Consider the following 13,854-nt stretch of genomic DNA (forward strand, 5'->3'; position numbering starts at 1 on the left):
TCAACAGCCTTACACGTTACCTTAAGGTCATAACACATATTTAATTCCTGATAATTCTGGAATAAATGTCTGAAAATTTATTGTCAGAATTTGTGTAGCTCTTACACAGCTGAACAATGCGGTTAATGAAATATTTATCCTGTGCCGTCTGTGGGTGAGAGCTTAGCTAAATTGGGAAAAGCTTGATCTTCACAAAGCTGATGCAGATGATAATTCTTATAACTACTTCTGAAGAGACTAAGTTATTCACAACTTTCATTATTCTGTTGGGGGTTTTGTTTCAACAAATATCAGTGCCAGGAATCGTCCAGAGGACATTGTCAAATATTCTATAAGGACTGGATGTAGTCATGTATCACATGAATCATTTCCTGATCCACTCAGACAGGACATAGCATTGACATGACATTAATGCAAATGCTTGAAGTTGTCTGTCCTTGAATATATTGTAGACATGTCCAGTAGAGTTGATTCATAGAAAACAAGAGCTCTTTGGACGGTGACTGAGCTTCAGAGACTCATGGGTATGGTAAACCAAGTCAGAAAGCTCCTGTCCTACCCAATGGTTGTCACAATAAGTCACAATGTCAGATGTTGTGACCAGACAGTACACTGTGCTGAGAGGAAACACAATAGAGATCTTTTGAGAACATCTGAGGTGCTGATATCATCTGACCCAGAGCAATCTACTGGGAGCTGTACTCCTTCACATACAGACAGGTGGGTAGTGCAGACCAATTTACTACACATCCCATTCACTGACAGAGACTGAACAGAGATATGCAGAAATCGAGAAAAGAGTATTAGCTGCTACATGGGCTCATGAAAAGTTCACAGAGTATGTTCTTAGCCTCGACTTCAAGATAAAAACAGGCCACAAATCCGAGTGACACTTTCAACTTCTGAAGAGTTAGCAAAAATGCCTTCACGGGCATGATTCTTACTGAGGATAATGGGGCTTGATGCAAAGGCAGAGCACGTTCCAGGAAAGCAACAGACTACAGCAGATGATTTTTCCCATAGCACGGTGGCATGACCTACACAATGTGATGAAGTTCTTGCTGAAGAGGCGGAAACCTTTGTATCGACAGGGGAGAGGTTTGGGGTTAAGGGGCGGGAGGTCGCAGATTTGCTGTGGTGGGGGGTGGCGGGGTGGCAGAGACTTAAAAATTTGTTTTTACTATCTCAGTGCAGCGGGTTCCCCGGCTCTAAGAGTCCCTGCCCAGCCGGAGTGATAGCGTAAACTAAACCCACTCTTCGTTTCCGCGGTTAAAGGGACAGGTTAGGAGAAAAATTAGACCAATGGAACTGGAGAGGTCCATGCCAGCTTCCTCACCAGAACACTTTGCCAAATTCCCATAAGATTTTGCCCGTTGTTTCCAAATGATTCTGAATTTTGATGATCTTTCCTTCGCTGTGGATGCGGAGCTATTTTAAACTGAGCTGAGACTATCCAAATTAGCTCGTGAAGGCCTCTTATAGTTGGCTGAGGAAAAAAATCCAGATTCTATAACTTAAATCCAAAAATCGGGGTAAAAGAACAATATAGTAACTGGCTGCACAACGCTGGCCCAAAGTCAATTCCATTTAATTCGTTAATGGATCGGTAGGTAAATAATATTGCGTTTTCAGTGTTTCAGGAAACAAGGTTTGAGGTGTGGATATCTCCATGGTCACTATTAATAGCTATTGTCAATATTGAACTCTGATTAATGAACAGGATCAACATGTTTTCTTCTCACAAAGTGGTATTTGCTATTGTGATGCACTTCATCAAATAACACACTGGTGAACTAGGAAACTCATTTCATGGATGGATGAATGGGTCAAGTTTGCCTGCAAAATCTGCATTGCTTACCTCAAGATTTTAACAGATATGCAATGTTGTATCTTATACTGATTTTATTTTGGAGATTTCTTCCCAAAATATACTGTCAGACTTGAACATTAAATTTTTCAAAAAATAATTGTCTGATAGATTGGCAACTGGAAAGACCTCTGTTCTATTGAGATAATTATACAAAATCGTAGAATCATAGAATCCTTACAATGCAGAAGGACGCCATCGAGCCTGAACTGACTCTCCAAAACAGCATCCCACCTTGACCCCATCCCCATGATCTCAAATACTCACCTTGCTAATCCCCTGACCTACACATCTTGAGATACTTAGTGGCAATTCAGTGTAGCCAATCCATCTAACCTGTACATCTTTGTACTGTGGAGGAAACTGGGGCATCTGGAGGAAACCCACGCAAGCATGGAGAGAAGGTGCAACAGATATTCGAACCCAGGTCTTTGGCACTGTGAAGCAGCAGTGCTAACTACTGTGGCCCCGTGCCACCCAAATCAAATGCTCTAAGATTCATTTGACAATGATGACTCATTGGATAACTAAAATGAGAATACAGGAGACCATAACAAAGTTTTATTTCCACTTACTTCCTTCTTGAGCTAGCCATATTCACTGACAATCACTTGACTAGATATTCAATCTGATAAACATGTTTTTGACCTTGATGCTAGAAACCTGTAACTCAGAATGTTATTATCAATAATAGCAGCAGGTTAGACTTACTGGTGATTGATACAGGGTATCATTTTAGGAAAATATGTCAGATTCTCAAAAGTTCAAAGCTTTCTATTATACTCATAATCCATACCTTGGTGAGAGAATTTTTTAATTAGCTGTCAAGCTGTAGATTTTCGACATCCGTGTCTCCTGAGGGACTCCTGCAAAATAATGATCAGAAGTCCAGCTCGGCAGCCAAAGTAGTCAGATAGAAAATGAGAGGTAGCATCATAAACCAATCATTCCAACATAACACAAGTTTAAATTTGATTAATGCAGTCATGAAATATCTGTGTGAATTCTTATTTGTTTTATAGCCAAAAGACTATTTTCTCCAACCTTGCTTTTGTCCTCAAAGACAGTTTCAGCTGTATAAAAAAAAGTTTGGTAACTGCCACCTTTATGACTAACAGTTGTGTTTGCATTTTCATGCCAATGCTCTATCTCTTTGTTCTTACGGGAGTCTATTCCTAAATAGCCCAATAACAATGTAAGTAAGCTATAAGTCTTCACCTCCAGTATAAAGTATGGAATTAATGTGGACAAGCTGTCCAGTGATCTAATACCTGGCAACTACTCTGGCAACACAGTAACTGTGTGATTGTAAACAATGTTCCTACAATCTTCACAAAATTTGCTCTATCTTGTATACTTATTTGTAGTCTTGTTACTGCACAAGATGCCATACAAGCCTACGTAGCTCTCCTTCATACCAAGAAGAATTTAAAGTTGATTAATTTTCTGTCAGTTTTCATTTCATGTAGCTGTAACTGAACTCTCAGTTTATCACCTATTTCGAGTCTTCTATAAGTATTCTACCAAAGAAATGCATATTGAACCTTAATTAACTTACAATACTGTCAAAACAGAAATTGTCTTCTTTGGTTCAAGAATTCAACATGAAACTATATCAAAGCCTTGCGTGGGTTTCTCTGGGTGCTCCGGTTTCCTCCCACAGTCCAAAAGATATGTTGGTTAGGTGCATTGGCCATGCTGAATTCTCCCTTAGTGTATCCGAATAGGTGCCGAAGTGTGGGAATTAGGAGATTTTCACAATAACTTCATTGCAGTGTTAATGTAAGCTTATTTGTGACACTAATAAATAAACTGTACCGCATAATGAAACTATACCAAAGCCTTTTAGCAGCTCCCCAAAGAGAAAAACAAATAACACAAATACACTTTGATAAAAAAGTCTGTTTCTTGATGATAAATGGCACTAAGCATTCAGTGGCTTTCAGTGTTACCCTTTATTTTTTATGTTTATTTTAACCTTACGGTCTAATTAAAATGATCAAAAACACACAAATGAAATATTGTTCATTAAATTTGGCACTGATACTTGCAGGTTGCCAAGAAGCTTGAGTAAACAAACACCATCAACAACTTACAGTTAAATATCTTTACATAAAAGAACGTCTCAGAGTGACTTGAGAGGGAGAAGTGAACATGGATCGGGAAGGAAAGGACATGAAAAGATGAATGCTATGATTCAAACTTCTCCCAATGTGTTTATCTGTTTTTACAATGTTCAAAAGCAGATTGAATCCAAGTCTCCATTGTTAGACCTACTGTGCCTAAGTTAGCAAGTGCAGGATTATAAAAGTGTCATTCTACTATACACTTGGTATTGGATGTCAAGTAGAATACTTATCATATTAGAAAGTAAAAATATCATGCACCAGTCTAAGCTAGCAGTCAAATTTATTTACAATTGAATATTACATTATTACACAGTAACAAAGGTATTAGCAGTAAGAAATAGCGACTGGTGTTCTCTGTTGTGCACTTAGCAGCTTCCCATTTTCCTGACCATTAAAATGAGTAGGGAATAAAGTCATAGGCTGGCAAAGCCATAAATAGAAAATCCTGATTGCTAGCTAATTCCTGAAAAGACATTAACAAATCAAGTTAAAATGAGCACACCCAAGGGTAAAATATTTTTTGAGTGTATATTTTTGAGACAGTTGGATAAATTATTTTAGAATGAATGGGTCTCTCATAGGTCTTCTCAATACAAAGTTATACCTGTATGATGTGAATTTTTAATCTGCAAAGATCAAAAATCTCCAAAAAGAATTAAAATTTGAAAAAAGATACATTGTAACATTGTGGTGTCTTTTTTTTACAAATTGCTTGTCCACAGAATTTGGGACAACGTCATTACTGGAGCAGAAGGGCAGACAATAGTTCCTACTCACTGAGCAACCAAGAATGGAGTTATTGAACTGAAATTTCTACCTAAAGATAACTACCAAGAAAAATGTTAGTTACAATGATGAGAAAGGGCAGCTCATGCGCCAGATGATTTAGTTCCATCGACGGAAAAAATCTTGGCACAGTCCAGCTGAAATCAGCATTGAATAGAATGTCAATTACAGGTATTACAGCACTCAGCCCAAGCAATTACCCAGGAAGGAGTCAACTGCAAAGTTACATTGATGCCAACAAGGGTCAATCAATGGACGGGTCTGTTTTCTTTGTCATCAAGCTATAGGGAGTCGCAGCTCATTAAGGAACCCATGTCAAACAGTTAATAAGTTCAGACAACAACCTTCCTTTTTTTATATTCATTCGTGGGATGTGGGCATTGCTGGCTGGCTAGCATTTATTACCCATCCCTAATTGCCCTTGTTCAGGTGGCAGTGAGCTGCCTTCTTGAATTACTGTAATCCATGTGCTGTGGATTCATCCACAATGCTGTTAAGGAGGGAATTCCAGGATTTTGACTCAGCGACTGCGAAGAAATGGCGATATATTTCCAAGTGAGTGGCTTGGAGGGGAACTTGCAGCTGGTGTTGTTCCCATGTTTCTGCTGCTCTTGTTCTTCCAGATAGAAGTGGTTGTGGATTTGGAAGGTGCTGTCTAATGATGTTTGGTGAATTGCTACAGTGCATCTTGTAGATAGTGCACATTGCGGCTACTGAGCATCGGTGGTGGAGGGAGTGGGTGTTTGTAGATGTGGTGCCAACCAAGCAGGCAGCTTTGTCCTGGATGGTGTCAAGTTTCTTGCTGTTGTTGGAGCTGCACCCATTCCAGGCAAGTGGAGAATGTTCCATCAGGCTCATGACTTGTGGCTTGTAGATGGTGAACAGGCTGTGGGGAGTCAGGAGATGAGTTACTTGCCACAGTATTCCTAGCCTCTGACCTGCTCTTGTAGCCACTGTGTTTATGTGATAAGTCCAGTTGAGTTTCTGGTCAATGCGAACCCCAAGGATGTTGACAATGTGAGATGCATTGCTGGTAACACCATTAAATGCCAAGGGGTGGCAGTTAGAGGGTCTCCCATTGATGATGGCCATTGCCTGGCATTTGTGTGGCGTGAATGTTACTTGCCACTTGTCAGCCCAAGCCTGGATATTGTCCAGATCTTGTTGCATTTCAGCATGGACTGCTTCAGTATCTGAGGAGTCATGAATAGTGTCGAACATTGTGCAATTATCAGCAAACATCCTCACTTTTGACCTCATGATGGAGGGAAGGTCATTGGTGAAGCAGCTGAAGATTGTTATGCCTTAGGCACTACCCTGAGGGACTACTGCAGAGATGTCCTGGAGATGACTGATCCTCCACAACCGCAACCATTTTCCTATATACCAGGTATGATTTCAGCCAGAGGAGTGTTTGCCCTTGATACCCATCGGTTCCAATTTTGCTAGGGCTCCTTGATACCACACTCGATCACCCTCTCCTCACCTTTGGAACTCAGCTCTTTCATCCATGTTTGAATCAAGGCTGTGATGAGGTCAGGAGCTGAGTGACCTGACAAAACCCAAACTGGACGTCACTGACCAGGTTGTTGCTGAGCAGGTGCTGCTTGATAGCACTGTCGGTGACCCCCTCCATCAATTTACTAATGATTGAGAGTAGATTGATTGGGCGGTAGCTAATTGGCTGGGTTGGATTTGTCCTGCTTTTGGTGTACAGGAAATACCTGGGCAATTTTCCACATTGTTGGGTAGACACCAGTATTGTAACAGTACTGGAAGAGTTTGGCTAAGGGAGTGGCAAGTTCTGGAGCACAAGTCTTCAGACCTATTGCTGGAATTTATCAGGGCTCATTGCCTTTGCAGTATCCACACCTCCAACCATTTCTTGATATCATCTGGAGTGAATCAAATTGGCTGGAGCCTGGCACCTGAGATGCCAGGGGACCAGTAGAGGAGGCCAAGATGAATCATCTACTTGGCACTTCTAGCTGAAGATTGTTACGATTGCTTCAGCCTTATCTTTTGTGCTGGGCCCCTCCATCATTGAGGATAGAGAGATATATATGGAGCCTGCTCTGCCAGTGAGTTGTTTAATTGTCGACACCATTCATGACTGGATGTGGAAGGATTGCAGAACTTAGAACTGATCTGTTGGTTGTTGGGTAGCTTAGCTCTATCTATCACTTGCTGTTTTTGCCATTTGGCATGCAAATAGTCGTGTTTGGTAGCTTCACCAGGTTGACACCTCATTTTTAGGTATGTCTGGTGTGGCTCCTAGCATGCTCCTGCCCTCTCCATTGAACCAGGGTTGATCCCCTGGCTTGATGGTAATGGTTGAGTGGGTAATATGCCAGGCCATGAGGTGGCAGATTGTGCTGGTGTACAGTTTCGCTGCTGTTGAAGGCCCTTAGCGCCTCATGCTTCCCAACCTTGAGTTGCTAGATGGGTTTGAAGTCTGTCCCATTTAGCATGGTGATAGCACCGCACACATGATGGAGGTCATTCTCAATGTGAAGGCGAGACTTCATTTCCACAAGGACTGTGCGATTGTCGATCTTACTGATACTGTCATGGACGGATTCATCTGCAGCCGATTGATTGGTAAGGATGAGTTCAAGTATGTTTTTCCCTCTTGTTGGTTCCTTCACCAGATCCAATCCAGCAGTTATATCCTTTAGGACCCGAGGACATTGAAATCCCCTATCCAGTATACATTTTGCACCCTTGCCACCCACATCCAAGTGTCAGCTACAATGGCAGGAAGATAGAATTGATCTTATCCGCGTGCGTGCGTAAACTTAACCTCCTGCTTGGGAATTATGTTATCATCGCCTCCTGTTCATGCCGGCGTGATCCTACACCTGCTGCGGGTTTCCCAGTGGTGAGGGGTATGCTCAGCAGTAAACCCTGTTGATAATGGCAGATCCCACCACCTCCCACGGCTGCGAAACATGACCCAGAGTGGGAGAAAAGTCCTGCCCCAACCTGTTGAACGTAAATGATAAATGGGAAACAAACAAGGATAAATCCTGGGACTTGTTGGAGGTGACCTTGTAGCCCCAGGAGAAATACTGTTTAGAAAATGAATGACTGAAGTGGAAGAGGTAAATTGGAAGCAGGAGAATGTGATGCCATGTTTGGCCAAGGAAGAGAGATGGTGAGGAAAACAATGTACAGAAGGTGGCAGAAAGAGTCACAATGACTGTCACACAGAATGTCATTCATGACATTAGCTATGACAGCCTGAATACTGGGAGCTTGCTCAATTGAAGGAACTGATATAGAGTAGGGAATGCTTTCAAAGCATTAGGAGAGAAAGTGCTGGTTGGTGTGAGCAAACAGTGATGGATTGGGATTTTTTTTTAAGGAGCGTGAGTGAAAAAGTGATGGGAAGGAGACCTGTAGAAAGTGAAATGTTGACAATGTCAGCGGGCATAAAGCTAAGAAATGGAGATGGGTGGGCTGGATGTGCTGTCTATCTCTCAAATCATCTGATTATTCTTTCTGTTGAAGTAAGGTAGAGAGGAAGAGTGGATGGGGTGTAAAACAGACAGTTCACCTCTCGCCCAGATAAAATTAACCTCAGTTTTTGTTACCTTGACAGCAGCAATCTTTGGGGCGGTGTAGAAAAGAGAGACTCCAGGTTGCTATGTTACTGAGCGTTGTATTGGCTCGCAAATCTCTGCAGAGGTGAAAACAATACACTGCTACTATGTCAATGTCAAATAGTCATTCTGCTGACCATACACTCTCTGCAACAGACATCACACTGCTTCGCCTTCCTACGCTCCAGTACAACTGTCACTATTAGGGAACAAACACTCCAATCACCTGAAACATTGCAATGTCTGAACAACAAAGCCAAATAAGTTAAATGTGTGCTAGCTCCGCTTAAATCTACAATGGTATTGCTATCAAGTACAGTGAGAAGTCAATCAGAAAGCAGCTGCCCATTGTCATTTGGGCTCATTTCCTGTAACTCTAATAAATGCTTCCATTGATGTTTTAATTATTCAGTGACAATGCATTATACCTCCATTTAACTCATTAGGGAAATAGTAATTATGGTTAAATTAAAGTTACAATCAAAATAACGGGGCCAATTTTGACTGTATCCATCTGACATGAAATGCGTGGCACAAACCAATGGGAAATAAAGGAAAAATGCCGCGGATGCTGGAACCTGAAACAAAAGCAGGAAATTCTGGAAAATCTCAGCAGGTCTGACAGCATTTGTAGAGAGAGAATAGAGCCAACGTTCTGAGTCTCGATGCCACTTTGTCAGAGTCAAAGCTTGTCCCACTGGCAGGGCACACATAGCAGAGGTGGTGGCTGCACAATGGTATGCAGTGAGGAGAAAGTTGCCCAGGGAATCCTCAACTTTATCTCCAAACGCCATGAGGTCTCATGGCATTGGGTCAAACATGATTATCAAGTATCACGCTTCCTAACGCTCAGCTGATGGATTGGTGCCCGTCCATTATGAGCACTACTTGTAGGAAGTCTTGAGGATGGCAAGGGCATAGGGTGGCTTTGGGTGAGGGACTTCAATATCCGTCGCCAAGAATGGTTTGGTAACACCACTGCAGACTGAGCTGGCCAAGTCCTAAAGGACATAGCTGCTAAACTGAGTCTGTGGCAGGTGCTGAGGTAACCAATAAGAGGAAAAAACATACTTGACCTTATATTCACCAGTTTGCCTGCAGCAGATGCATCTGTCCATGACAGTATCTGTAGGAGTGAGCATCATACAGGGTTTGTGGAGACAAAATCCCATCTTCATATTGAGAAAACCATCCGTCGTATTGTGTGGCACTACTACCATGCTAAATGGGATAGATTTCAAACTGAACTAAACATCAAAACTGGGCAACCATGAGGCACTGTGGGCCATCTGCAGCAGCAGCACTGTATTCAACCACAGTCTGTAACGCCATGGCCTGGTTTATTCCCACTCTATCATTGCCACAAAGCTAAGGGATCAACCCTGGGTCAATAAAGAGTGCAGGAGGGCACGCCAGTAGCAACACCAGATGTACCTATGTGTCAACCTGATGAATCAACTAAACAGGCCTACTTGCATGCCAAACAACAGAAGCAGCAAACAACAGGCAAAGCTCAACGATTCTACAACCAACAGGTTAGAGCTAAGCTAATGGACAATTAAACAACTCACTGGAGGAGGAAGCCCCACGATGAGGGAGCCCAGCATCTCCATGCAGAAGATGAAGCTGAGACATTTGCAATAATCTTCAGCCAGAGCTGCTGGGTGATGGTCCATTTCAGCCTCGTCTGGATGTCCCCAGCTTCACAGATGCCAATCTTCAGCCAAATTCATTCACACCACAAAGATGCTAGACAATAACCATTTCCAGAAAAAGAGAATCTAGCCACTGTCCCTTGACATTCAATGGCATTACCATCGCTGAATCCTCCACTAACAACATCCAAGGGTTTGCAATTGATCAGAAATGGAACTGGACTACGCATATAAATACTGTGGCTACAAGAGCATGTCTGTGGCAAGAAGTCATTCAGCAATTAAATCATCTCCTGATTTCCTAAAACCTGTCCACAAGACACAGATCATGATGGAATACTCTCCATTTGTCCAGAAGAGTGTCATCTCATTCACAAACACCTACTCTCTCCACCACCAGGCCCATTGGCAGCAATGTGTATCATCCACAAGATGCACTGCAGCAACTCACCATATCTCATTAGCACTTTACAAACCCACAAACACTGCCATCTGAAGGACAAGGGCAGCAGACACATGGGAAACATTGCCACCTGGAGCCACTCACCAGCCTGACTTGGAAGCATATAACCATTTCTTCACTGCCACTGGGTCAAAATCCTGTAAGTCCCTCTCTAACAACACTGTGGGTGTACCTACATCACGTTAACTGCAGTGCTTCAAGATGGCAATTCACCACCATCTTCTCAGGACAATTAGGACTGGGTAACAAATGCTGGCCTAGCCAGCAATACTCACATCCAATGAATGAATAGAACAGCAGTGTGTATACCTGTAAATGTTGCAAAGAGTGGTTGTCAGCTCAGTAATCACAAAAAGTAATCCCTTTGACATCAAGACAGCATTTAACTGAGTGTGACATTAAGGAGCCCGAGTAAAACTGCAGTCAACAGCAATCGGGGGAAATGTGACAAGTGACATTCATGCCACACAAGTACTATTAATAACATCTCCAACAAGACAGGATCTAATCATCGCCCCATGACATTCAGTGGCATTACTATCACTGAATCCACCACCATCAACTTCCTGGGTGGTTATTATTCACCAAAATCTGAACTGGACCAGCCATATAAGTACCGTGGCTGCAAGAGCAGGTCAGTGGCTGGGAATTCTGAGGCAAGTAGCTCACCTTTTGACTCCCAAAGCCTATCCACCATCTACAAGGCACAAGCCAGGGGTGTGAGGGAATACTCTTCACTTGCCTTAATGAGTACAGCTCCAACAACACTCAAGAAACTCAACACCATCCAGGAGAAAACAGCCCACTTGATCAATACCTCATCCATTAACCTAAACATTTATTCCCCTCCCCGCACCCCCGCCCCCCCCCACCATCAATGCACAGTGGCAGCAGTGCGTACTACAAAGAAGATGCATTGCAAAAATCCAGCAAAGTACGGCAAGCCCTTCCAAACCTGCATCTCCTACCACTTAGAATGAGAAGACCTGTAAGTTCCCCTCCAAGCCACACACCATTCTGTCATGGAACCATTTTGCCGTTCCTTCATCGTCACTGGGTCAAAATCTCAGAACAACCTTCCTAACAGTACTTTCCGTGTACCTGCACCCCATGGACTGCAAGGGCAATTTGGAATGGCCAACAAATGTTGGCCTATCCAGTGATACCAGACCCCATAAAAAGTATTTTTTTTGAAAAGAAACAAGTCCCCAAATTCCTCACCTACAGACATCTCAGCTGTACCTAAAAATTCACATGCTAACCTGCCTGAATGATTTGCAGGTGTAAAAGCAGAAAGCTCAAGACCCTCATCATAATTTTGCAAATAAGGTGACTTAAGACTTGGCCAGTGGATCGCAGATGGTGCCAAAAAGCACAATGGAATTAGGAGAATTGATCTGGGTGAAAATCCAGCAGGAATAACTTTGCCTTATTTACAATTCATGCTGAATTGTACTGAACCATTATTATGTAGATGCTGTCTCATTATTTACAAATATATTCATACAAGTCTGATGCTGAAGCATCGGCTCCAGCCCAATTCCCTTATTTTGTAAAATTAAAAGAAAAATGCAAATACTGCAAACCTAAAATGTCAAAAAGACAGAAGGTGTTGAAAATATGCAGAATGTCAATCAAAAAGGACTTGGCTCAAAGAACAAGGAAAATTACAGCACAGGAACAGGCCCTTTCACCCTCCAAACCTGCACTGACCACACTGCCTGATGGAACTAAAACCCCCTACCTCTCTGGGAACCATATCTTTCTACTGCCATCCTATTCATTTATTTGTCAAGACACCTCTTAAAGTCATTCTTTTATCTGCTTCAACTACCTCCCCCGGCAGCAAATTCCAGGCACCCACCATTCTTTGTGTAAAAAACTTGCCTGGTACATCTTCTCTAATCCCTGCCCCTTGCACCTTACACTTATGCCCCCTAGTAATTGACTCTTCCATCCTGGGAAAAAACTGCGTTTGTGGCCTTGATTATATTTAAAGCATGCCTGCCTCCATTCCAGCATCTGAACCAGTTGGATAGCATATGCTAAGTAGAATTAAGGATTTTAATATCAGTTCAATCATGATCTCATTGAATTGCAGAGCAGACTTGATGGGTCTACGTCCGCTCCTACATCTTAAGATCTACTTTTGAATGCCATTTCAGACCCAAAAATGTGGAAGACACATTGCAGATTCTACCCCAGATGTGAGCCAGATGTGATCCCCATGACTGTTTCTCTTTGCTGAGAACTATTCCTGTGTAATGCTTTTGCTTCTGCTTTCCACCCAAAGATTCATGATTATCTTCAGAACATCATCAGGGAATAAGGCAGCCTAATAAAACTGATCTTTGAAATAATTAGCGCCAAAAGTATCAAAGGCACTAATACACAAAAGATCTCGACTATGATCATTTGCCAGAAGAACAGCAACCCCCATGGCTAACAGTTGATTCAACAAAAGTACAGGCTTAATAAATGGGTCAATAAATTAGTTAAATTAAGATAATAATAAGGAAATTGTTTTTATTATTGATTCATTAAACTTCCATTATTTGCACTGCTCCTTAAAACATTTTAAATATTAAGGTTGTGATTAATTGCAAAGAGGCTTTTTACATTCCTGCGAAATTCTAATATGCTTAAAATAATATAATGAAATATTTTTGTGGACTGAAGATTAAAGTTTTATGCATTCAATGCATTAATTGGCTGAAAATCACAGATAAATCAGTGATATTAGTCACATTTCAAAATCCATTTCTGTTTTATAATTAAGAATACATCACTGAACAAAATGCTATATGTACTTACTAATTAAAATTATAAATTGTTCGACAGAATTGTACAAATGAGCAAATATTTAAGATTTCAAGCTTTCCTTTCTTTTTCCTTGAGCTAATTCATCTTTTTTTGGTGCCTGGGGTTTCTTGGGCTCTGCCTTCTCCGGCACACTCTTCATATTTGTCTCATTTGACTCATTGGCTTCCTTCCACTTCCTTGCTCCTGTTGCACTGTTGTATTCATACCATCTCCCTGTAACTGAATTAAACACATTTATTATTTTCAATGGGGACATCATTACTCAGATATTAAAGTAGGAATGGAAAACAAAGTCCGAATTAATACTCAGTAGCTCTGCGAACTGTGCATTAGCAATGAGGAAAAAGTCAAAATCCATGTCTACTAAAGAAACATGAGGGCCCAATTCAGTCATCCCAGGGGAAATGGAACCTGGATTACTGTGCTCTTTCCATTGGTCTAGTTGGGTTAAATTGCATTGGCTTAGAACAGTAATTCAAATCTGCTTCCTACATTTTCCCCATGAGTGAAGTGAATGATAGGGTGT

The 13,854-nt window shown here is 41.7% G+C and overlaps 1 protein-coding gene across 1 annotated transcript in view; it reads right to left on the bottom strand.

The window, feature by feature from the left end:
• Window positions 1-13,071: 13,071 nt before the first annotated feature.
• Window positions 13,072-13,854, bottom strand: part of LOC145341373 (cadherin-related family member 3-like) — a 77,592-nt gene continuing 76,809 nt past the window's right edge. Inside the window, exon 19 of the mRNA XM_080186313.1 lies at window positions 13,072-13,547. Coding sequence (XP_080042439.1) covers window positions 13,369-13,547 — 179 coding nt within the window. The 3' untranslated portion in view covers window positions 13,072-13,368. The remainder of the gene's footprint in view (window positions 13,548-13,854) is intronic.

Source organism: Carcharhinus amblyrhynchos, chromosome 3, assembly GCF_965287045.1.
Source record: "Carcharhinus amblyrhynchos chromosome 3, sCarAmb.v2.hapA, whole genome shotgun sequence".
NCBI lineage: Eukaryota > Metazoa > Chordata > Chondrichthyes > Carcharhiniformes > Carcharhinidae > Carcharhinus > Carcharhinus amblyrhynchos.